The sequence below is a fragment of the Peromyscus californicus genome, unplaced genomic scaffold (assembly GCF_007827085.1).
Source record: "Peromyscus californicus insignis strain IS unplaced genomic scaffold, ASM782708v3 Scaffold_7__1_contigs__length_154581171, whole genome shotgun sequence".
In the NCBI taxonomy this organism is placed as follows: domain Eukaryota; kingdom Metazoa; phylum Chordata; class Mammalia; order Rodentia; family Cricetidae; genus Peromyscus; species Peromyscus californicus.
Window position 1 is genome coordinate 137,532,686 of NW_026294595.1, and position 25,953 is coordinate 137,558,638.

General features: G+C 45.0%; 1 protein-coding gene and 1 long non-coding RNA gene across 11 annotated transcripts in view; one reads left to right on the forward strand and one right to left on the reverse strand.

Annotated features, from left to right (window-relative positions):
* The first annotated feature begins 80 nt into the window (after positions 1-80).
* Positions 81-25,953, forward strand: part of L3mbtl1 (L3MBTL histone methyl-lysine binding protein 1) — a 43,880-nt gene continuing 18,007 nt past the window's right edge. For 2 of the 10 annotated variants that reach the window (XM_052726386.1, XM_052726387.1), the window contains exons 1-9: positions 81-8,662; positions 9,705-9,939; positions 10,629-11,448; positions 11,763-11,980; positions 12,232-12,364; positions 12,572-12,722; positions 12,891-13,008; positions 13,871-13,964; positions 25,781-25,869. In XM_052726386.1, coding sequence (XP_052582346.1) covers positions 11,313-11,448; positions 11,763-11,980; positions 12,232-12,364; positions 12,572-12,722; positions 12,891-13,008; positions 13,871-13,964; positions 25,781-25,869 — 939 coding nt within the window. In that variant the 5' untranslated portion in view covers positions 81-8,662; positions 9,705-9,939; positions 10,629-11,312. The remainder of the gene's footprint in view (positions 8,663-9,704; positions 9,940-10,628; positions 11,449-11,762; positions 11,981-12,231; positions 12,365-12,571; positions 12,723-12,890; positions 13,009-13,870; positions 13,965-25,780; positions 25,870-25,953) is intronic. The other 8 variants (XM_052726378.1, XM_052726380.1, XM_052726383.1 and 5 more) reach the window with 8 other exon arrangements.
* Positions 15,621-25,860, reverse strand: LOC128102538 (uncharacterized). Its single transcript, XR_008215450.1, has 2 exons — positions 24,773-25,860; positions 15,621-24,521 (listed from the first exon to the last, which is right to left on the reverse strand). It is a non-coding gene; the product is annotated as an uncharacterized LOC128102538 (long non-coding RNA).

A 25,953-nucleotide genomic window follows, 5' to 3' on the forward strand; every position in this document is an offset into this window, starting at 1 on the left:
TGGCACAAAGTACTTGGCCAGTAGTTTTTTTTGAATTGTAGTTACCATTGGCTAGCCATTGATGTGTGTTCTTGTTTTAGCTCTAGAAAGCAGGGTTTGGGGACCGACAGTAGATGGTTTGTCTTGTGTTCCTAATAACTTGCTTCATTTTACTCTTGTCCATTTTTTCTTGTGGTTGATATTTTTCAACACAGTTTCTCAAATTAAGTTTAAAATACCTTGCAAATCCTTAACCTATGTCCTTAATCTTGGGCACTCTAGGCATTCCTTCAATACCATTGCTCTCCTATTGCTTAATCTTGTTCTTAAAAGCTTCACCTGTGGTTGATCTGATTTCAGACACATGGTGGGAACCTAGTGTGGAGCTTCATTTTCTTGTTTTTATAAGAATAATCTAGGGCTGTAAGTATAGTTCAGGATGAGCGTTTAATTTCAGTATGTGTAGTGCCCTGCATTCAGTACTCATTGTGCAAGTAGCTCTTACATATACACAGGGACTGATTGTAGTGTGGTACTCGCTCTTAATCTTAGCATGGTAGGCTCTAAGGCAGAAAGATTGCTCTGAATCTGAGGCCAGCCAGTGATAATTAGCAAGGTAGCTTTCAGGGGAGGGGCACTTAGAGTATAAAATAATTTTGTGCGTCCAGTTACTAAGGTAGGCACTACTTAAGTATCTTTTTATATGTTAGGCTGGTCTCTCAAACTGTAGCTAAGGATGACTTTGGACTTGTGATCTTCAGGCAGTATCAATGGCATGTACTATCATGCTTGTACATGTGCTTATCGCCTTTTTCTTGACACTATGCATTTAGGGCTGGCCTCCAACTCAACAATCCTACCACCTCAGACTCTTGAGTACTGGGATTATAGGCATGAGCCACCACACCACATCTGTCTTGTTTTTAACAGTTTGTTCACACCTTGAGTAATACGTAACTTGATTTTACACAATACGTGGCAGTGAGTTATAATGAATATTCTGTTGAATGTACAGCATACATTCCTCAAAATTGAAAATTTTATTTCGTGTAACATGAATTACAACACATATTCACAAGGCTACTTCAAGCTTATGTATTTTCAGTCCATGACTGTATCTTGAATAGGAAGTATATTTATAAATGCCTAACCACAGTAAATGTACCAGTTTGCTGAAAGGGTGGCTTAATACAGTTGTCTTCCAGATCCTAAATAAATAGCTTTTGTAGGTAGACCTGACTCTTAGTAATTTACAGGCTTCTATTGCGTTTAGTAAAGTGATTGACACTGGTTTTACCAGAAAGGAATTTCAATTCCAAAATAAAATGTAAACAAAAGGTAATGCAGCAAAATCCCCTATGATTCCTTGGAGAAAGTAGGACATGCTAGTATTATACTCCTTTGGAGATGCTTCTTGACTGCCTGAGTAATAGATCATACATATAGTAATATCCCAGGGCACTGATTCCAGTGCACTAGTCCTCAGCCAACAAAACCCCCAACCATTTTTAGGTTACTATATATAATAACCATTAGGCCATTATTTGGGAAATGACAATCTGCAAGAGGAAGTTTTGAAGGGTTAAGAGGATACCAGCACAGTTGGTAAATGTACCGAATCCATTTTGTTCATTCATGAATGGCCTTTGTGTACTAAGTATGTGTTGAATTCATGTTTTGAGACAGTGCTCTGACCTAGGTGGTCTCAAACTCACACAACAGTCTTGCCTCGGCCTGAGAGCTAGGATTACAGGTTGTTACTTTTATAGTGAATTTAAAACACAAGAATAGTGGGATGAGCTACCACCCACTTATATACCTATGCACTTCCAATTTTGAAGGTAACCCTAGGCATTTAATAATGGTAATAATATAGTACATAATTCTAGAGGGCATCTAAAATGTGGTGGCAAAAGCCTGTAATCCATCACAAGATGATTTTTGAGATCAGGGTGTACCTGGGCTAAATAGGTAAGATTGTCCCAAAAAGGAGGATGGGTTTCTAAATCCATTTTCCCATTGCTCCATCTTGATTGAAGAAGCTGGGTCATTGTATATTTTCCTAATCTTGATTTTGCTCTAGTTAAGTATATTCTGTGCCTTACATTTGCTGTAAATGGATAGGTTTAAGATTGTTTTCACACATGTTTACCTAAACCACCACCTGGGGACGTGTTTGAAATGCAGCATCTCGGGTCCCCCAACCCACCCCCAGACACACTGACCCAGAAATACTGGATGGAATCCAGCCTTACATGTCCCAATAAGCTCTCAAGTGGTTCTAATGTGAAATTTTGAAAAGGGTGTGGGTTTAGACCGTCAGTACCAGGCCCAACCAAGCAGAGAGAAACCATTCATGCTGAAGTTTGAAGTCATGCAGAAAGCAAAGTTGTTTAGTAGCCTTCCAAGAAATGAGAAAGGCCAATAGGTAGAGCCTCACTTAGGCCCGTCCTGCTTGGCCTGAAAAGGAAGACCTTCTGCTTTGGCCTTTATAAGAAAAGGAACACTGAAATGAAGGACCCCACCTTCTGTTCCTTCAACCTTCCTCTGCCTGTGAAGCCAATCTGCTCAGTTCATCAGAGCACTTGATTTCTAAGGTAGATGGTGCCTGATTCTAGAAGCAGAAAAGACAATATTATCTTTAGATTTACTAATTATTTGTAGTTTCGTGGTAGTTGTGACTACACTCAGTTCTGAGTTCCCCTAACAGAATGGTTACCTTAATACAATGTTGTGGATCTGGGTTGTATTTAAGTTAGCTGTGGGTTTGATACCTTGCACTTCAAAACACACCACTGCCATCACAGATGAGCTCCACATGTTCAGTCACTTCCTCATCAAGTTCCACTGGCCCTGCCACCCAGAGCCTGCTCTGGACCTGTGTGTGGCACCTGCCTATAATTTCAGTACATTTGAGTCACAGCCAGGCCAGGAAAGTTAACAGCTGTAATGTTAGAGCACATACAAGGCCCCAGCTAGTACAGTGCCTGCCACTGCAAAAAGCTGGAGAAAATGGAGCCACACCCAGGTTTTCAGGAAAGTGTTTATGCAGCTAGTAACAATCTGCATTCCAAACCTCTGGACTCCTGAGAACTCAGTGCTTTGTGGTGTTCTGTAGTAGGGAGCAAAGCTGCTGGGACTTTGTGCGTTCCAGGCAGGTATTCCACCACAGCTATATTCCCAACTCATAATGGTATTTTTTCTTATTACTGTTACATTTGTGGATGTTAAAAGACTGCGTTCAGAAGCCCTCTCCTGCCATGTGGGTCCTGGAAATCAAACTCAAGTGACCAGAATTGGCAGCAAGTGCTTTTAGCAACTGGGCCTCCCGGCCACCTCAGTGGTATTTTGATTAGGAATTGGAGGATTGTAATCCTTCAGCAGTACACATCGTTTCTTCTCCTCCACCATAGTTTCCATTTGATGACTACTGTACTTCAACTCTAAAGGCATGAAGAGCAAGCAAGCTGTCAGTATAGTTGAGTGTTGGGACCTGTAGGTTCAAGAGGTGATGGAGCATCTGTAGTCTTAGGGTGGGCTCACAAGCCCAAAAGAGTGAGCTTCCTTCCTGTGTGAAAGCTTACAGGAGGCCATTGTTTGGGATTTAGCTCCAGCAGTAGACCCTAAAAGAACAGACCAAAAAGGGGGTAAAAGAGATGGTTCAACAGGTCAAAGCGCCTTCCACCAAGTCTGACAACCTGAGTCCAGTCCTTGGGACCCACATGGTCAAAGAACTTCGCAAGTTGTCCTCTAGACCTGTAAGCATGTTGCATGCATACACAAAACATAGAATGTGTAAACACCACAATAGACCAACGTGGAGCAGTTATTTCTGGTAAAAGTTCTGTTACCAACCCAAATTAAGCTATTTGGGTGACTTTCCAAGAAATCAAGTGAAAGCAAAATTTCAAAAACCAGTCTCAGCAGGATAGGGAGGTCCCCTCTGCCCTATTAATTTCAAAGAAAGCAGTGTGCGGGCTAGAGAGAGATGACTCAGTCAGTGGTTAAGAGCACTGGCTGCCCTTTGAGAGGACCCGGGTTCAAATCCCAGCGCCACATGGTAACTCCAATCCCAGAGGATCCAGACACACAAGAGGAACACAGATGTAACATGCAGGCAGAACATCCTTATAAAGCAGTCTGAAGGTAACCTGTTAACAGTATGGTACCTTGTTATGTTGCCCAGGCAAGTCCAGAACTGGGCTCAAGAAATCTTGCCTCAATCACCAGAACTACTACATGAACGTGCCTTTGTGCCGATACTCTTCAAATTGTACTGGTATCTCAAGTCAGTGTGGCTACTGCTCTTCCCTACTTAACAAGTCTGATGGTTAAATGAGCAGGTTGTTCCCATGACTCTGGTGTTTTGTCTCTTTGGAGTAGTACATTTAATTGTACAAGTGAATCACTTGCCCAGAACAGATTTTGTTTTGCCTTTCTGGCTTCAGTATGAGTGCCAAGAGGGTAGGCCCAGGGAGATGGCTCACCAGGAAAAGCTTTGCCACACAAGCTTGCCATCAGGAGTTTGATCCTTGGAACCCATGGTGAAAGAAAAGAACTGACGCCCAAAAGGTGTTCTCTGACCTCCGTTCATGAGCCTTGGCACACACATACCTGCACTCACACATCATACAATACTTTTTAAAGGGTGGGATGAACTTAGAGTCCCAGTGCATGTGGTATGAGCTTAGGGATTCGATCCTCCTCACATGACTTGTCTCCATTAAGCACTGAGCATCCAAACAAGGGAAAACACTTCCTGAGCCCCACCCCAAATGGCCTGTGAGGTAGTTGCCAGAGGCCTGATTCTTGGTCTCTAAAGACCAAATTTGGCTATCTGCCTTAAGAATCATAATAGTGACTAAATTGGGCCCGTTATACCTGTGATCCCAACTACTTGGGAGGCTGTCAAAGGATTATATTAGACTGTCTCAATATGACTTTTTTTTTTTTTTTTTTTTTTTTTAAATAAAAGAAGGGGTTTGGTCTAGCATGCATGAATCCTTAGGTTCTGTACCTAGTAAAGAATTTAGTATGGCTGGTCTGGAAGGAATGGGACCAGTGCCATAAGCTCCTTCAAGGTACTAACGGAAGCTTGACCCAAAGAAGAGACAGAACTCAGGGCAAGAAATACACATAGCCTGGTCATACAGGGCTAGTTCTATGGAGTTATTTCTGCCACCTGGGAAATCATTGAGTGGGCACTTAAGTTCTGACATAAGATTACCAGCCTGCAGGGCTGTTTCTGGAAGTCAGTATGAGCTGAGGGGAAATGACTTAGAACAAACCAGAGGTAAAAAATGGAGTCAGTCGGTAATGACTGTTTACTCCGGTGAAGGAAGCAAAGGACAATTTCAAAGGGGCCCCCATTCTGAAGTGAGTGAGTGGTCTTTAGGGAATTTCAGTCCCAAGTCCACAATACCACAGGGCTTAATGTCCCATCTGCTGTCACTGAGTGATAAAACCCAAGACTGGCCACTTGGGCTTTGCCCAACCCCAAAACTACCTCCACAAGAAGAGATGCCAGGGCAGAGTTGCTGCTTCCCTGTGTGCTGCTGCTCCTGACAATTTCCCCTTACAAGTTCAGCGAATTTACTTCCAATCCTTCTGTTTTGCTTGCTTCTTGTAATACTTTTAATTTATGTGTATGAATGTTTTGCTTGCATGTCTGTATATAGTATGTATGTATGCATGCATGCATGCATGCATGCATGTGTACCACAGAAGTTGGCATCAGAGCCTCTGGAACTAGAGTTACAGATGGTTATGAGCCACATGGCAAACCTAGGTTCTCAGCAACAGCAACAAGTGCTCTAAACCACTGAACCACCTCTCCAAGCCCCCTTGTGATATTTTTTATGTAGCCTTTTTAGGTGTCTGTTAGAAGGGTTCCAGATTTGCACAGTCTGATGTGTCTGTGGAAGCAGAAATGTTTCCACATGTGAAGGGCAAAACGCTGTTATTCTGAGACCCTTGGACTACTGCAACAGTGACTTCAACTCCTAATGAAACAGAAGTGTGGGCTACTTCCAAACTACAGTTTCCTCCATGCTTCTCTATGCAACACCATCTGGGCCCATTCTTGGGAAGGGGGTGGAATGTGAAGGAAGCAATGGACTTGCTCACTCTCTCCTAAAGGCAAGCTGGGACCAGAGGGTAAAGTGAGCATAAGAACAGAGCTGCCCACATCACATCAGCTTGGAAGCGGCTCTCCATCCCTGAAGGTGTTGGGAATGAACAACAGGTATTAAAACTGATGAGGATGTAAATGGGCAGAAAATAGCAACTGAAGTCTATATGGGCTGTTTCTGGATCCCACCTGCTCAAATTCTGTGCATCTGTTTGAATCACTAAAAGATGGATTTGTAATTAAGAAACCATGTGTTCTAATAGGTTTACCCCTTTAATACTTAGCCATCTTGGAATCTTAGAGTCTGAATAGAGATAAAAGACAACTGAGCGATGGTTGTGTGTGTGTTGGTGTATATAAAGAGGCTTCTATGATTATGGCAATCTCCTTCCTTTTTCTGACTAATCTTGACCCTATGAACACAAAATGTGATTAAAACCGTCGAGGCCAGACAGAACACATGAAAAGAACAGTTAAAATCTGCATAAATTTAAACTGTTAGTCACAGCAATTGGGAGAATTTACCATTTAAGTAAACTATTTTTCATCTAGTATGGGAGTCTAAGGATTTGGCTGATAGCTACCACCTAAGAGTCAAATAGACCTGTTTCTTTTTCTGTGAAATAAGGGGGTAAAATTAAAAACCAGTGTGTAAGGGAAAAGTGGGCCACTGAAGAGCCAATCAGAAGACATTTATTAATTAGTACCCACTCTGCTAGGAACTGGGAATACTAAAAACTGGTGGGTTTCCTTCATCCTAGAGTGCAGGCCCTCCTTAACTCTTGAATTACTCAAGTCTCTGTGACGTTACAGCCCTGGGGCTAGAATAAGAACCAATGAAAGTAGAGGTCTGGTAGAGACTGTGAGTTAGGGAAATGGATGACAAAAGAGGAGCCGGTGACTTGTTGGAATCAACACCACAGGAACCATTATCAAACTCTAGAACACAGCATGACAGTCTTCCAGTATTGACTGTAATGTTGCCAGGACACATCAGCCAGTGGCAGTGGGTCACCCAAACCCTGGCACGGCTGGGGTCCTTCATGCCAGGCAAGCTCAAGGCCAGACCCGCCTGGTGCCAGGCTTCCTTGCTCTTGCTGTGCGTGCTTTTCACCCGTCCTAGGAGAGTTGCCCAAAACTCCTGAAGTCCCCTTCTCCAAATGTGGGACCCGGGTGTATGCAGGAGTGCGGTTTGCCTGGTACAGACCATTCAGCTGGAGGTCCATCAGGCTGGGTGCTGCTCCAGGCTCTGTGATTCCCAGAATACTGTAAGAATCTCCACCCACTTCTCCCGAGAAGCTAGCGGGTCCCGTGGGGAAGCGGCAGTTAAGCCTGCACCCCCATCCCACCCCCGGGCTCCGACCGAAAGCAAAAGCGGCAACATGGGTCCATGGCCGCTCAGACCAGGCGGCTAAGGAGCTCCGCGCTGCGCTCTGCAGGGAACGGGCCCGCCCCCCTGTGTGCGCAGGCGCGCGCCGCACCGGGCTCCCACGGTCACTTGGCGCGGGCTGCACCCGGTAGCCTTGCAGGTAAGCACGGGTCGGTGGGCTCCGGCTGGGTGCTCTCGGAACATCACACCCCGGTCACGGCCGGCCGGCACGGCGAGTGTTGGTGTCCTGTGGGCCCCGCCCCAGGTCCTTTCCCAGCTCCTGCCGCACCGACCGCGGGCTGGGGGGGTGGCTCCGCAGACCGAGGGATGGGCGCTGCCTGTGGGGGCTGCGGGATGCCGGGCGAACGAGCCCACGGGCACCGCTATCTGCATCCAGAGCGGCGGGGAGGACAGAGGTTCGGCCTTGCAAAGAGATGTAATCGATTAAGAGTTTCCATTAATGAGAGGGTGTGGAGGGCGAGTTTGGGGTTTCCATAGGCCATTTGGCAAACTTTCCGCTGTCATTAATTTTCAATATTTTTAACAGAAAATGAGATTTTTTTTTAAAAAAAAAAATTGGCTATGGAGCGGGAAAGAAAAAGCTAAAGAATTCCGCCATTTTGGCGTTTAAAAAAAGTAACCCTTCTGCAGAGCGGATGGATCAGTGACCGCCCCGCCCGAGACTGTCTGCATTAGTTAGTCTAGGAAGGCTGGTGGCGGGTTTGGACACTCCAACCGCTCAGGGCCGCTTCCACCCGCTAGCGTCACGTTGCAGCTTTGGCGGGAGCGAGCTAGGGGACCCCCCAAGTTTTCTGTGTGCCTCCAGCACTATCTCCCCTCTCTCCAACAGTTACCACCAGGGCATTTATTGGGTGTCTACTGTATACAAGGCCTCAAAGGGCTCTGGGTGGAGTGTGTGTGGAAAGCTTGACAGACAGCAAGAGACAGCAGCGTGGACACGTTCAAAAATTGTTTATTGAACATCTGCTATGTGCAACTACTCTCATTTTAAGTAGGATTCCCTGGAAACACAGATTTAAGTGTAGGTTTATGGGAGTAGCCTTTGAAGCCAGCAAGATGGAACAGAGACGGTAAAATGCTGGTGGAATCTCAACAGAGGCCTCAGCCTGGGGAGCAGGACGCCCTAAACCTGAGACGACCCTACAGAGATGCCTTGAATGAAGGTAAAGCGGTGGGGCTTTTCTAGCCCTCTGTCATCTGGTCATCTAGAGCTGATTTGGGGAGAGAACATTTGAATGAGAGTCCCCTGGCCAATTCCGGGAGAACCTGAGGCTGATGGCTGCCGGTTATCTCCATTAGTCTCCAGAAGGGGGCCTCCTCTGACTCTCCTCCCCCCTCACTGCTGCCCGTCACTGCAGGCTTTCCTCACACTGGCACTGCATCTCCCTTGCCCTCCCAACCTGTAATTGTTTTGGTGCTCCAAGGCTCCACTCCTTTCTCCGCATTCCCTTCTGTGTCTTAAATATCATCTGTGTACAACAACTTTCAAGTATGTTTCCAGCTCCACCCTCATCCTTTTACCTTTAAAGTATAAGCCTCGTGAGAGCCCTTTGTCCTGGTAGCACCAGTGTCCCCAGAGCATAGAGCAGTGCTGGCACTTCATTGGTTCTCCAGGACTTGCTGAGAGCAGACAGCAAGCCCTGTCAGAAAGGGCATCTTCAGCTGCTTCTCTGAGACACCTGCCACATGGGACTGGTTTTTGAAGGAGTTCTTTGAATAAGCAGCCACTTTTCATGATCATCAGTATTTTAAATAAAGAATTTATTCTATTTAAAATAATTAAAAGTGGTACAAAGGCATGGGTGGAGAGATGGCTCAGGGTTAAGAGCACCTGTGACTCTTTCAGAGGACCCAGGTTCAGTTCCCAGCACCCACATATTGTCTGACAACTATCTGGAGCTCCATTTTCAGGGGGATCAGAAGCCCTCTTCTGGTCCCAGCAGGTACTGCATGCACGTGGTGCCCAGACACATTCCAGTAAAAGCAACTGTACACATAAAATAAAAGTAAATATTTCTAAGTGGTATAAACACTTAAGCTGTGAAAAGCAAAATAAATTGGATTGAAATTTGGGGGATTCTGGAATATAAATTCATCTTGTTTGGCTTGAATGCTTCTTTAATTAGGTCACATATCTGACCTTATCTGTTTATACCATGGCTTTATACTTGCAATGATAGACATCTATAATATATTCCATTTTAGGAAGGAAACTCTTGGAAATAAATGAGCACACAAGAACAGCAAGAGAAAGAGAGAGGGAGGGTAGGCACAAGACAGCAGCCATTGCAACCTGATTTTGCAAGTGGGCAGTGCCCATGGTATTGGCTGGAAGCTGCCAACCAACCTGGAGTGTCTGTCTAAAGGGAGAGGAGTTCTATTTGTGAAAGACTTGCTGGTATCACTATCTCACAGCCAGCATTCACCAGAGCCCCTTCAGGTAGGTGCCATTACCACCTTTATTTTATTTTACAGTTAAGAAAACAGAGGCTCACCGGGCAGTGGTGGCGCACGCCTTTAATTCCAGCACTCAGGAGGCAGAGGCAGGCAGATCTCTGTGAGTTCGAGGCCAGCCTGATCTAGAGAATGAGTTCCAGGACAGACAGAGCTACACAAAGAAACCCTGTCTCAAACAATAAACAAAAAAAGGCAAAGAAAAGGGGACTGGAGAGATCACTCAGAGGTTAAGAGTACTGGCTGCTCTTCCAGAGGTCCTGAGTTCAATTTCCAGCATCCACATAGTGGCTCACAACCATCTGTAATGAGATCTAGTGCCCCCTTCTGGCCTGCAGGGATGCACACAGACAGAACATTGTATATATAATAAATAAATAAATCTATAAAAAAATCCTATGTGTTTAAAAAAAAAAAAAAAAACAAAGAAAAGAAAACTGAGGCCCAGAGTGGGAAAGCTGCTGTCTGGAGTCACAGGTGAAAATATAGAGAAGTTGAGCATCTAACTCAAGACTCCGTCCTGGACTCAGCCTCATGCTCCTTCCTTACCATTTAAGCCATGGCTGCTAAGGGACAGCTGAGTAGCAACCATGCTACAGAATACTGTTCTCTCTCCTTTCCTCCCCTCCCCTCCTCTTCTCCATCCCCCAACCCCTCTGCTGGATTTGAACACAGGATTCATGCATGCTAGTCAAGTGCTTTGCCAATAAGCTTATACCTCCAGCTTCTGGACCTTGTGCTAACTGGGTTTTCATATGCTACACTTTTGCTATTCAGGTACGTGCATTTGTTCAAGAGAGGCTTCCACCGAGGCATTATACCCCTCTTTCAACTAATCATTCATGGCTGGGTTTGGTGGGAGTAGTGCATGGGGAAACACGAAAGAACAAGATCAGGAAAGATGTCACCTTCCACAAAGACCGACCTTGTTTGGATAGAGGAGAATGTGGTACCTGAAGACTCTGAGTTCTCAAAGAAAGGGAATGGAAGTGGGGGATCAAGAAAGAGATTATTTGGACTTAGTCTGGGCTTTGTCACCGGCCAAAACAACCTTGGCCTGAATCACACTTCCTATAAGCCATTTCTACACGCAGTGTGTATGTTATCCTCACACATGCCATTAGGCCACAAATTATGGGCAGGGGCAGATGCAGGGCCTGGCCAGAGTTCTGTATAACCTGGGTGAAGGCCAGGAGTCAGACCTGACGCTGGTGTGCTAGGACATTCTACTCCTCTCAGAGATGAGACCTTTCTCAGCATGTTGCTGATGTGAAAGTGACCAGTTTCTCCTCCAAAAAGCCCCTTCCCTCCCCATCCTCATCATCCTGGTGGCTGTGTTTGATTTGTAGACTCTTCTGGATGGAGGGGCACATGGAAATGGAGATACTAAGGACACTGAAGGGATCTTCCACAGGGGAGGTCAGTGTGCACCTGGTGGCCAGAGACAGCACAGGTTCCCGTCCTCACCTGCCTGCAACTGCCTTTATTATTCCTAGTAAGTCAAAGTCAGAGGTCTGGAGGTCACATACTTCCTCAAGAGGGTGTGGATAGAGGGCAGATGAGGATGACAATTTTCCATCTTTTTATTATTGTGTTTTGTTTTGTTTTGTTTGCGACAGGGTTTCTCTATGTAGCCCTGGCTGTCCTGGAACTCGCTCTGTAGACCAGGCTGACCTCGAACTCAGTGGTCTGCCTGCCTTTGCCTCCTGAGTGCAGGGATTAAAGGCATGTGCCACCACGCTCTGCTTTTCACCTGCATGGGTCACCAGGCTCATCTGTGCCCTGTTTTATCTGTGTATCTGTTTCTAGCCAATGCAGCTACCCTTGGTCTGCCCAGCACAGCCCTGGATGTGTCCTATCCCCGGGAGCCAGTCCATGTGGGCACCCTGGAGCGGGTGACTAGCACCAGCGAACCAGTTACTGCCACCATTCTGCCACAGCTAAGCACCGGGCCGGGGACCAATAGCACAGTCAGGCTTCTGGATTGGACAGGGGTTTCCACACCTTCAGCTGGGAGTGGCCTGCGGGTTAGTGCCCAAGAGGATTGGCAGCTGTGGGGCGGGGCATGTGGGCTTGAAGGCGGGGCTTGAGGAGGAAAGGCTGAGGGTGGTGGGCGTGGTTTAAACTGGCTCCGTAGGTGGGGGCGTGGTTGGGGAGAAGTGGGCGGAGTCTATAGGCCTGAAGTGTAGCTGGCAGAGCAAAATGAAGTGTGGGTGACCCAAGGTGGGTAGAGAGCTAGTGCAGAAGTCACAGTCCTCAGAATTTTCTGCATCCTTAGTTCCGGATAAACGAGTATGCGCCACTGAATATGATGGGAGTAGAACGACCACCATGCCCGGAACGACAGCAAGAAGGGCTGGTCAGACATGAAGGTGGCCCTACTGGAGGCGATACGGGCACCCAGCACCCCGGTAGGATCCTGCTCCCCAGGGCAATGCGTGGGTGGGTGAGACTTGAGCTCCCTGAGGACTCTTGGATGGGAATGTAACCAGAGGCAGTCCTAAGCGGAGAAGGCTTACAGGATGCTGTCCAGTAGGAGATGCTCTGTAGGGACGTGGGCGGAGCCTGGATGTGGTTGTCCAGGGATGGGAAGACTAAGGCCCAGTGGGCTCCCACAGAAGATGTCCACCGGAACCCTCAAGAAGTCAACTCTCAGGAACCCCCAAAGGACGCGAGCTCCTGCGAGTGCCAGACTTGTGGGCCTCAACAAGGCACTGCCCCAGACCTGGGTTCTTCAGGCGACTGCTGCCCTCCGCCTTTTCAGAAGCGGTGAGAACGACGGGTTACAGCCTTTCTCGCCCGGTTTTTAGCCCTTAAGGTCTGGCTCCGTGCTTAGGAAAATGTGGATACACCATATACTACAAACTGTATAGGGGTTTTGGGGATTTTTTGTTGTTGTTGTTTTGTTTTTCTCAAATGAGACCGTTCCTTTTGTAGGTCAGTCATAGTAGAGAACTCAGGCTGTACCATCGCTTCTGAGCTCCTAAAACCCATGAAGAAGAGGAAACATAGGGAGTACCAGAGCCCATCAGAGGAGTCGGAGCCAGAGGCCATGGTAAAAAGAGGGGCTCAGGGGGAGAAATGTAAAGCTGGAGCCTCAGTTTTGTAGTCTTGTCAATCAAAGATGGGGGGGGGGGTTGGCGCTCCTGTTGTGACTTACTCCCATATTTTCTGGTTCCATTTTGAATCAGGTATTAGACATAATTAAAGGAAGGAAGGAAGGAGGAAGGGATGGAGGGAGGGAGGAAGGGAGGGAAAGAAGGAAGGAAGGAAGGAAGGAAGGAAGGAAGGAAGGAAGGAAGGAAAGAAAGAAGGAAAGAAGGAAGGAATCATTTAGTATATAGCCCAGGCTGGATTTGAACTTACTCAGTAGATGTGACTGGCCTTAACCCCTATCTTTCTGCCTCTACCTCCTGACCACACCTCCTACAAATCACTCCTAATTTTCTGTGGCTCCCATCCTGGCCTGGTGTCAGGGTTACAGCACACACAAGGGAACTGGCACCCGAAGTAGATGTGTGGCGGTGGAAAAAGAAATCTCTGGAGTTTAGTACTGAAATGAGAGGTCAGGAAATACAGGGCTGAAGCTGTAGATGCAGGAAGGTTCTCTTAGGCAGGTAAAATCAGCACAGAGCAGATGTTCATATACTCAGTTTCCCCATCTGGGAATGAAAGTTGTAGTCAGGCTGTGTGACAAGGGTATGTGTACTCACACGAGTCTATACCCTCCCCCAATGGTACAGACCCAAGCAATGACTGACTGCAAGAGCAGAGATCTTGCAGTACCCTAGAGGAAACGCTTCCAATTTCGGGCATAACATTGGACCAGACACCCAGGCAGGGTCCAGGGACCAGAGGCTGAACTTACATCCCAACCCCTGAGGGCAGGAAGCTGGAGTCAGGCTTTCTTTCTGCAGAAGCAAGGAGAAGGAAAAGATGCAGAGAGACAGCCTACTGCCAACACCCCAGAGAGTGAAGAGTGGAGCAGGAGCCAGCTGGGTATGGTGGCCTGTGTGTATTTATTTATGTAAAGTGTTTATATACTTTTAGGGGTGTGGGACTGAAATGTGGGTCATGGTTGTGGTTGTATACATACAGTACATGTGAGCACAGGTTAGTGGATGTGAAAGAGACTGAGTGAGACTGCTGGTGGTTTGTGCATGACTATATGTTTATTCTTGGGGTTGTTTATCTTGCATTATTCAGCTGTGAGGAGGCCCTACTGGGAAGTCTGGGCTTGGTTTCTGAAGACTTGAGGCGCGTGTAGTATTACTTCCCCTTGGTGGTATTGGTAAGCCCACACTGTTCGCTGGCCTGACCTTCCTTTTTGGGCCCCTTTCCTGATCTTCTGGTTCTAAGAAAGAGGTCCTTCATAGCTAGCTTTAGCCCTCAGGCCTGCGGTTAGTATTTCTATAGTCCAGGTGACAGCTGTCAGCTGGATCTAAGCAGAGCTTATCATACTGGTAATCATCTGTGTAGCAGTTTTATGTCTTCCTCCCCAAACACTTAAATTTATCAACACAGGGCCTGAATTTATTTATCTGTTTATTTATAGTTTTATTACATTTATCTGTTGGGGGGAGGCACATGTGCCTCGGAGCCTGTTGGAGGTCAGATGACAATTTTCCTGAGTCAGTTCTCTCCTTCCACCACATGGGTCCTGGGGAATCACTGATTGGTCAGGTTTGGCAGCGAGTGCCTTTACACATTGAGCCATCTTGCCAGCCGAGACTTAGGTTATTAATCACTGTGTCTTGGACATTTAGCCTAGAGCCTGGTATAGAGTGGGTTCTCAAAGAATGCCTGTTCGGTGGGTGAATTGTGCCCACCAGTGGTCATCTCCACAAACCACCTTTCCCCCCCCAAATAACCAACAGTTTGCCTTCTGCATATAGATTTGCCTGTTTGGGCCATTTCATTCACATGGCATCATGCGTGTTGTCCTGTGTGGCTGACTTCATTCGCTTTAGCATGGTGGTATCAAGGTCTAACCATATTTTAGTGTCCGTGGGGACTTGATTCCCTTTTGTTTAATGACATCCATACTGTGGTTATCCATCAATTGATGGGCAGATTGCTTCTGTTTTGGACTGTTATGTTCTCTTATCTGAATTATTGTACGAAGTTTTGTGTAGATTTATGCTTCATTTCTATTGGGCATATACCTAGGAGTGAATTTTTCTTTCACATAATAACTCTGTGTTTATCATTTGGATACATTACTAGGCTGTTTTCCAAAGTGACTATACTGTAGTCTTACATCCCCGACAGAATGTGCAGGATTCTAGCTTATCCCTGTCCTCAACACTTAGTGACACCTCTTTGTTTTTCCCATTTTAACCATCCTGTGGGGGTGGCGTGCTATCTCCCTGTTGTTTGGATTTGTGTTTTCCTAATGACTAGTAGTAAGTGATATGTTGAACATCTTTTTTATGAATTTATTGGCCATCTATATATTTTCTTTGGAGAAACTCAGACCCTTGCTTATTTTTAAATTGAATGTAAGCAGCTGACTCTATGTTAAAATGCTATAGTGACATACGGAATTGGGAGGGGCCTGAGAATATGAGTGTAGTTCAGTATAGACACCAGTCAGGAATCAACTTCAGGAACTCTCCTGCTTCTCACTTGCCTTCTCTTCCTCTCTTCTTCTTCCTCCCCAACCCCTTTCTTTTTTTTTTTCAAAGATTTATTTATTTATTATTTATTATGTATACAGTGTTCTGCCTACATGCATGCTTGCAGGCCAGAAGAGGGCACCAGATCTCATTACAGATGGTTGTGAGCCACCATGTGGTTGCTGGGAATTGAACTCAGGACCTCTGGAAGAACAGGCAGTGCTCTTAACCACTGAGCCATCTCTCCAGCCCCAACCCAACCCCTTTCTTTCAGAATTCCTTTTGGCTTTTTAGGATGATTTTCTGTTTTGTTTTGAAACAGGGCCTCACTATGTAGCTCTGGCTGGCCTGGAACTTGCTACATAGACCAGACTGGCCTCAAATTCAGAGGTCCATCTGCCTCTGTTTCCCTGGTACTGGAATTAAAGATGTGTGTCACCACTCCTGGGCCTTTTGTTTTTTGATTCAGAGTCTCACTATACAACCTAGGTTGGCCTCAAAGGAATGATTCTCCTGCTTCAGCCAAGCACTAAGATTATAAGGCATGTACCATCCCATCTGGTTTAGTGAGGTATTTTTGTTTTTTGAGACAAGGTCTTAACCTTTGGCTCCAGCTAGACTCCAGTTTACAGTCTTCTTGCCTCTGCTTTGCAGATCCTAAGTTATAGGCCCGAGCCACCTCACCCAGCTTAGAAATGCGTTCTGATTCTTGTTTGTTTGTTTGTTTGTTTGTTTGTTTGTTTGTTTGTTTGAGACATCTTCTCATTCGATAAGCCCAAGCTGGCCTGGAACTCATGATGCATCTCAGGCTGACCTTGCCTTTGCCTCTATAGAGCTGATATTACAAGCATATGCCACCATGCTCAACTATAGAAACACTTTTTTGACTGAAGTTCCTAATTCAAATATCCATGCAAAATTCTACAAACCCTTAACTTGGAGGGGGAAGATGGTCCCTGCCTTTCGTTAGCTTTTCAGAATATTTCCTCAATAGCAGCATGTTCATGAGGGCACTGCCCTCATGACCTAGTCATCTCTCCCTACTCCACCTGTCTTTTAGACAGGATCTCACTATGTAGCCTTAGATGGCTCATGAATGTTGGCATCCTGTTTGCTACATTTTCTCCCTCTTTCTCTAGATATTGTCCACTGTGTATGGAGCTGAGCATTCAGAGTGAGCTAGACACTAGGACTCACCTAAGGAGCTCACAGTTGCAGAGATGGATATGTAGACAAGTAGCTGTCATATAACAGTATGATGTATTATATATCACATAACAGTATGTTATATATCATATAACAGGTATCATGTGTGAAATATGTAAACACAAAGCCATTTCACAGGACAACTGCCACATGCAGTCAGCCATTTCATGACTTGGTACACCCGTCTTTTCTCTAGTCATATACTGAACACTTGTTGAACACCTACTCCTTGTAAAGCCTTAGCTAGATGCTGTAGCTGGGTCTGGGTCTTAGAGGGTGAGGAAAAGATAGGAGGATGGAAGAAAAGTGTGGAGCAGGATACCTGAGCTAGAGGGCTGGGCCTGTTCAAAGCCACAGACAGGTCCAGAGGTGGAGAGGCTCGTGGTGAAGCATGGGCAGGAAGGAGTGGCTCACTCACAGAGGGCTTTGCTGGTTTTGTGTGTGATATTGCTCTTTAGTTGGAAATGAGAAGATACTGTAGGACTTAAAAAAAAAAAGAACTCTTTACTTCAGAGATGTTTTGGAAGTGTAATAAGTTTGGAACAGAAAGATCAAGAAGGGGGATCTTGGACTGGTTCAGAGCAAGAACTAAATGAGGAGATGTGGAGAGAGACTCAGCAGACACAGGAGTTGGAATCAGCAGGACTAGAGGATTCTGGGGAACAGAGAAGCACACAGGTCAGTGCCAGGTCCCTGGCTAGATGACTGGATGGACGTGCCACTATCTGGGATACACAGCACCAAAAGGGCCACAAGCTTTGGTGTCGTAGTTTCCAGGTTGGTTTTGATCAGGCTAAGCTTGCCAAGGGCATCTGATGAAGCAGGAACAAGCAAAGGAGCATTTCTGGAAGCCAGAGGGGATCCGTTTACAGCTGGCCTCTGTGATGCCTTCACACAAATCATGTAAAGATGCCTCTTATTTGCAGACCAGTCAGAAGAGGGCTCCTTCTTCACTGTAGACAGTTGTAGTTGGACTTTCTTGTCGGACTTTCTTTTGGGACCACCAGCCCCCAAATAATGACACAAAGACTTATTAATTATGAAAGTTTGGCCTTAGCTTAGGCTTGTTTCCAGCTAGCTCTCATAACTTAAATTAACCAGTTTCTATTAATCTACATTTTGCCACATGGCTTTCTACCTCTCCTCTATTCTGTATGTCCGACTCCCTCTGTGTCTCACTGGCATCTCTCATGTGCCTAGATTCATCCCTTTAGTTTCTCTCTCTGCCCAGAAGTCCAGCCTAACCTCTTCTGCTTAGTTTTTGGCCATTCAGCTTTTTATTAAACCAATCACAACAACACATCTTCACACACTGTACAAATATCCCACAACATTTCCCCCCTTTTGTCTAAATAAAAAGGAGAGGTTTTAACTCTGACATAGTAAAACTATATACAATAAGAACAATTATCAGGTAAGAATTACATTTACAATACTCAGTCCATTTGTAATTGGCAATTCGGAGAAATTGCTCTATTTTCTATCTCTCTTGATAAGTCCAAAGTTTTATATATAACCGCTTTCTATTATAACTTGTATTACCAATCTAAAAGTATCTTTTTAGACCTAAAAACATTTTCTTAGATGGATGACTTAAACTTTTATGTCTCTCAACCTTATAAACTTTATATCTCTTTTGTAAGTTTCTCTTTTGAACTTGGTAACAAAGAAAACAGTATAACTATCTAGTCTTCAACCCCATCAAACACCTGAGAAGGATATACTATTACCTGAGTAAACAGGAAGTACAGAGAAAACAACTTCCAAAACTATAGAAATGACAGAAACAGCTGGCTGCCTGGACAGTCACCCAAGATTCCTCTGCAACGTTGGGGCATCTATCTTGGACCTACAGGCCTAGAATATCTGACAGACTTTTTTGTAAAGCAGGAAATTTTTGAAGAACTGTCCTACCCTGTCTTGGCAAAGTTTGACAGTCGCCTTCTTTTGTGTTCTGCTTGTCCAGTGTGGACAGCATACTGTCAGCAATTGAGTCAAGGGCAGTTTCTTGCCCAATGGCTGGCTTTGCCACATTGAAAGCAAACTCCATATGGAGGTTCTTCAATGCCCATCATCTTCTCTGAAGTAAATTGATGCTGCCAGGAACAGATATACCTCACTGTCATGAAAAGTCTTATGTTATTAAAACATCTTAAATGCTATATTTGGTAGGTCTCTGAAGTGGTGAAGAGCATCGCGGTATCTAAAAATGTCTCTGTTTGACCTTGAAAACATACCTAACATGACTACAAGTTTGATTGTTATAGATAACTACTAACCTGCATTTTTAAATTATCCTAAATAGTTTATAATAATAGCTTTCAAGAACTAGAACTTTACATTACATTTTTAAATGAGCCTCATAGGTACATTACCTTACAGTATGTTATAACAAAAATAACTTTAAATTTTTATCAATATACAAAAATACCTTAAACAAGAGTAGAAACATATATACAGCATGTTATAACAAAATAATCTTAAATTTGTATAAATATACAAAAATCCATACCAATGTAAAATATTTGAGATTGATAGTTACTTTTTAGTTTAAAAGTAGATTTAATAATCTATCCTTTTATCCTGTCATTTATGTATCACCACTTCTTCTTTTGAGAAACAGATCCTTGAATCTAACCTCCCTTGCTTTTTTCCTCCCTTACCACAACCAGTAACAATTTACAACCAATACCTGTAGCACAAATCTTAAAGGTATTTATTAATAAAATCAGCCGGGCAGTGGTGGCGCACATCTTTAATCCCAGCACTTGGGAGGCAGAGGCAGGCGGATCTCTGTGAGTTCGAGGCCAGCCTGGTCTACAGAGTGAGATCCAGGACAGGCACCAAAGCTACACAGAGAAGCCCTGTCTCAAAAAACCAAAATAATAATAATAATAATAATAATAATAATAATAATAATAATAAAAAATAAAATAAAATCAAACCTGAGGCCAGTTATTGGGGTGAATGCTGGAAGATCAGAGAAGCAGAACAAGCCACAGCTAACCTCACCTGGCCAACTTCTCAGCTGATCTTGTTTCCTCAGACTGGAAGCCTCTGTGTCCTCATATCTGAATGGCTCTCAGCTGAACTGCTGCTAGAAGCCTGAAAGCTTAACCAGCCAAAATGCTGCTAGTTTCTGGTCTTCACGCCTTATGTATCTTTTTGCTTTCTGTCATCACTCCCTGGGATTAAAGGCTCACTTCTTGGAATTAAAGGCTGTGTCACCATGCCTGGCTGTTTCCAATGTGGCTTTGAACTCACAGAGATCCAGAGGGATTTCTACCTCTTGAATGCTAGGATTAAAGACGTGTGCTACCACTGCCTATCCTCTATGTTTAATATTGTGGCTGTTCTCTTCTCTGACCCCAGATAAGTTTATTAGCATGCACAATATTTTGGGGAACACAATACCACCACAAATACCTCTAAACAATGACAAATATCCCAAACCATCCACCCCACCTCTCAGGAATGTAGGCATCATGTTCTTAAAATTACTTCCTGTTGTCTGGGGGTGATAGCATCTTTAGGGGACTCTGAGAAAATTGGGATAATGGTCAAGTCCTGGGAGAGCTAGCGGTATCATTTGTTGTCCAGTCTCTGTGTGGTGGGAAAGTGCAGGGCTTAACTGAAGTCCTGGCTGGAGCAGTCTGTGAGGCTGGACCATCTCAGCCAGCTGCTTTGAAGTTGTTCTGGATACAGATTGTTGAGGAAGCTGCAACAGAGGCATTCTGAGAGGCTGGATCACCTAGGCTACTTGTCTCCATTGATGTCTGGTCCTTTTTTTTTTTTCCTGACAACACAGAAACTTTTAAAGGTAACATGCATATCTGCATTAACACAAGTATGGAATGTGCAGTGTGCACAAATCAACTAAAGATGATTCTCTGTTCCATGTTTGAGCAGGTAAAAGACGTCTGTCAACTTTATAAGTCCATTTGGACTGTATAATCAAACTGTAATATAAATCTCATTCCATGCCATATGAAAATATGGCATGTAATAATAAGTCATGAGAACTCTGTAGCTAACAAGATTTATCATGTCTCATCCAGTCTCAGAGCTGTGCCCATGTCCAGGGATCAACTTTATACATCACCTGTCTTATTGTTTTTCTTGGTTTCTTCCTTCATGTCTGCAGCCAAGATTTTCAGGAGGTTTCCCAATTAAATCTCATCTTTATTAATTTTGAAGGAATCCATAGCTTTTTGTTTCCTGTGGAAACAAAGGCACACCTCTCCCCCAACACAGCACATTTTTTTACTTCCATTCTAAAGTTAAGACATTCTTAAAATATATAGACTCGTTTAATTCAGTAGTTTTTCCCACAATCCAATATCTCTCAGCAGCTGCCATTTTTTGTTCATTAGCATTTAAAAAATTTAAAGTTGCTAAAGTGCTATACAGGATCCAGACATCCTGTGTTATATTTCCCATCCTTTTGTGGCTTATTTATTTTATATTACTTTACTCTCTCTTTAAAGACTTTAATTTTTAAACTATTTTTTCTATGACTTTACCCATTTTCTTTTCTTTCTTCAGCATCTAAGCACATTTTCTTTTCTTTCTTTCTTTTTTTTTTTTTTTCTGAGACAGGGTTTCTCTGTGTAGTTTTGGTGCCTGTCCTGGATCTCGCTCTGTAGACCAGGCTGGCCTCGAACTCACAAAGATCCGCCTGGCTCTGCCTCCCGAGTGCTGGGATTAAAGGCATGCGCCACCACCGCCCAGCTATCAAAACACATTTTCAAGCATACTCTACCTATTCAGAGGTTTTCTCAGCATGGACCTGACTTTTTGCAGTCTGTAGCTGGAGTTTTCTCCCCAGGTCCCGCCAAGCCCCGGCAGTCCCTTAGCCCACTTATAAAATAAACACACAGACTCTTACATTATTTAAACTGCTTGGCCATTAGCTCAGGCCTATCATTGTCTAGCTCTTACTCTTATATTCAGCCCATTTCTATTAATCTATACTTTGCCACATGGCTCGTGGCTTACTGGTACCTTACATCTTCCTTGTCCTGGCGGCGGCTGCAGGCAGTCTCCTCCTTCCCTTCCTGTTCCCTCAATTCTCCTCTCTGTTAGTCCCGCCTATACTTCCTGTCTGGCTACTGGCCAATCAGTGTTTATTTATTAACATATTTGCCATACAGAACATTCCACAGCAGCAGTCTTCTCTGCAAAGTCTGCAGCCTCCTCTGACTATGGAAAACAAACTGTAAATGGCCAGGCACTCCACTGTGTGGCTGGCTAAGCACATGGTGCTGGCGGCTGACTCTGTCCTCTTCAGGTCCACAGGCAGTGATGGGAGCCACACCTGACTGTCCCAGCCACACCTCGCCTAACCATCTCAGTTCTGGAAGGTTGTGTCTGTGCTGCAGTCTGTACCTAGTGCTGAGTAGTGTGCAGGCTTTCAAGTGCTCAGCTGCACAGCAAGGCCTCTCAAAAGAGCCGCATCTCTGTACACTGCTAGCATTGGGCCTGCTTAGGAGATGCAGTTACTAAGAAGTCATGTCTGGCTCCATGTTCGGAACTTTTTTTTTTTTTTCAGCTTTCTTGGGCCCTATGTGGATATACATGATCCTATGTTGGGTGCCAAAGTAGTTGTACTTTCTTGTCAGACTTTCTTTGGGGACTGCCAGCCCCCAAATAATGACACAGAAACTTATTATTAATTATGAATGCTTGTCCTTAGCTTAGGCTTGTTTCCAACTAGCTCTTATAACTTAAATTAACCAGTTTCTATTAATCATCTGATTTTGCCACGTGGTATTTTACCTCTCCTCCATTCTGTATGTCCAACTCCGTGTCTCAATGACATCTCTCATGTGCCTCAATTCATCCCCTCAGTTTCTCTCTCTGCCTGAAAGTCCCACCTAACTTCTCCTGTCTAGCTATTGGCTGTTCAGCTTTTTATTAAACCGGTCACAATGACTCATCTTCACACAGTGTACAAATACCCAGCAACAGACAGCCACATGACTTGGCGAGGAACCCAGTCTGGACATCAGCCCCCTGCAGCCCCTTGCCTGGGTGTCAGTGTGGAGTATATAGATTGTGCAACCACACAGAAGAGCTTTAGGACTGACTTGAGCTTGGAGATGAGACTAAAAGTTTACCAGGAGAAAGGATGCAGGAAACTGGAGGGAGCAAGGGGCTTGTCCATGGGAGGAATCCAGGTATTACAGAGAAGTGTGGGAGCCAGACCTCTTTTCAGTGGAAGATACACAATACAAGATCTCCTTTTCGCATCTGTATAAGAGGTACCTACCAGTCCTTCCTGTCACCTCAAGGCATTGAGAGCTCTAAAAGAGATGATGTATATGAAATCCTTGAGGCATCTCTGAACTCTCAATTGCTGGCAGCAGACGTGGCATACAGATGGTTCCACTAAATGGTAAAAGGAATAGTTAAGGTAAAACAAGGTGGTGTGTGATAGGAGACAGAAGGCTGAAGACCTGTTACATGTTATGTTCAGTGAGAGCATCACGATAGCATTGGTGGAGGCTATAGAGATGGCTCAATGGTTAAGATCACTGGCTGCTTTTCAGAGGACCTGGGTTCAATTCCCAGCATCCACATGGCGGCTCACAACCATTTGTAACTCCAGTTCCAGAGGGATCTGATGCCCTCTTCTGGCCTCCATGGGCACTGCATATACATGGTGCATAGACAGACATGCAGGTAAGACACCATATACATTTTTAAAAAATTAAAAGTTAAGTACTGGCGCAGGGAAGGCAGTGATGTGAAGGAGGACTGGTGGTGTAAGAGCAAACAGATCACCAAAGTGCCTGTGAGAAACGTCTGCTACGGCGTCGGGTGTGTGTCTTACAGCTTGGCTGTGTTAGAGGAGGGGTAAAGGGGAGTGAACTCAGGACCGAAGGGCCTAGGAGCAATAAAGGTGCCTGAGATGAGAATGCTGGCAAGCTCTCAGCTGCTGACTGAGCTTGTGCCACAGCTTGGGGAAGGGAAGGCAAACGGGGTGTTATCCAGGGAGAAAGACCTGGATGTTGCTTGGCCATAGCAGTGGTCATCTGGATAAAATAAAGAGTCAGATAGGGTGGTGTGGTATCCCAGCGGCCAAAAAAAAAAAAAAAAAAAAACACCAACATGAATAGCCTGGCATCCTGAGCTCTGATTTTGTTTCTCTGTGCCCCTGCTCAGTGAGTATTTATGAAGCTGTATAAAGCTGTGTAAAGAGCTAGGGGAGAAGACGGGCGGCGGTGGCGCACACCTTAATCCCAGCACTCGAGAGGTAGAGTCAGGCGCATCTCTGTGAGTTCAAGGCCAGCCTGGTCTACAGAGCGAGCTCCAGGACATGCACCAAAGCAACACAGAGAAACCCTGTCTCGAAAAACCAAATGAAACAAAAAGAGCTAGGGGAGTTCTGGAGGAGTGTAGTAGAAGTCTTACTCGGGACAAAGGATGCCCTGAAGAGATGTTCACTAGATATTTGGCATTGACATCAATCTCCGAGAGAGTTTGATAGCTTGATTGATCAGTTGATGAACTGATCAATATTTGTCTTAGCCCAGTTGGGTCAGGTCATTGGGAGCTCAAGGTTTGGTACAGTGACTGAGGAATTTAGGCAGCTGTAGAACAAACTTGAGTTCCACTGAGGAACAAACCATCTTCCTGAGCAACACACCACCACAAGCTTGAATGACCCAACGCTGAGTGAACCAGAGCAAGGAGGAGCTGGCTCAGTCAGTCTTGAGTAAGAGCAGAAAGAATCAGTAACCTGGGGCTGGAGAGATGACTCAGAGGTTAAGAGCACTGACTGCTCTTCCAGAGGTCCTGAGTTCAATTCCCAGCATCCACATGGTGGCTCACAACCATCTGTAATGCGATCTGGCACCCTCTTCTGTGTACATAATAAATAAATAAATCTTAAAGAAAGAAAGAAAAAGAAAGAAAGAAAGAAAGAAAGAGTCTCAGCTAAAATTGCACAAGAAATAAAGTTATTAAAAAAAAAAAAAAAGAATCAGTAACCTGACTCTAGTCTTGGTATTTCATAAGGTATTTCTGGACCACATGTTACAGAATCCTCACAAGCGCTCTATAGTAGATAGCATCACAAAACTGAGTCCATTTCCAGAAATTAGAGCTGTTTCCACCCAAAATATAAGCCAATTCTTATACAGTGTTGAGTCTCTGATTGTCTGTGGCCTTCAGTGGAAAGCAGCTCAGCTGAGCAGGTCAGCCTACCTTCTGGGTGACTGGTAGTCATAGCCTTTAAGGTGTCCTGTGCATGGAGGCCAGGAATCTACCAGCAGGAAAACTTCCCATCCCTCCTGCCCCAGGCACTCATAAGGGTATGAACAGGACCTGAACTGTAGTATTTGTGTGTGTGTGTGTGTGTGTGTGTGTGTGTGTGTGTGTGTGTGTGTGTGTGTGTTTGCACACGCTCATGTCCATGAATGCATGTACCCATCACACACATATATGCTCACCCTAAGCACGTACATGTCTGGGAAGACTAGAATTGGTCCACGTACTGGAGCACATTAGGCTCACACCCACATGTATGTCTATGCCTGTAAGTACTTAAGAAAACAATCTTTAGAAAGGTTTATTTCTGTGTGTTCTCGCCTTCACTTTTTCCGACCTGTTCTCCCTCTGACTCTCTACTTCCTCTTCCCTTTGTGAGCTTAGGTAGCGGTATGATTAAGTCCTCTGGCTTAGGTTTCATCACTAATCCTCACCCTGCATGTTTCCAAGGACAGAGTGGCTGAGACTTTGTGACCTTAGTTGCTGTATAATCCAAAGAGCTTCTGCTGACAGTGGCTTGGCGGTGGAGGAAGAACAAACAGAATCTGAGCCCCCCTGTGCCCGGCACTGTCATAGCTGAGTGTGATAAGAGGTACACATGTGGACAAATAAAGGTTTGCTTGGAGATTAAGATAGAGGTTAAGACAGAGCTCAATCTGGGAAACCGAGGAAGATTGTCCATGTCTTGGAGGTAACCCAGGAGCCAGCCTGGCTGTCTTGTCTCTGCAGTGTCGCGGGAGAAGAAGGAAGGCTGGTCCTGGGAGTCCTACTTGGAGGAGCAGAAGGCCGTCACTGCCCCAGTCGGCCTCTTCCTGGACGTGAGTTGGGCAATTTCAGTCTAAGGAAATGTTATCTTCTCAGTTCAGGAACTCACCCCCAAGCACAGGCCTTCTGGTATTTTC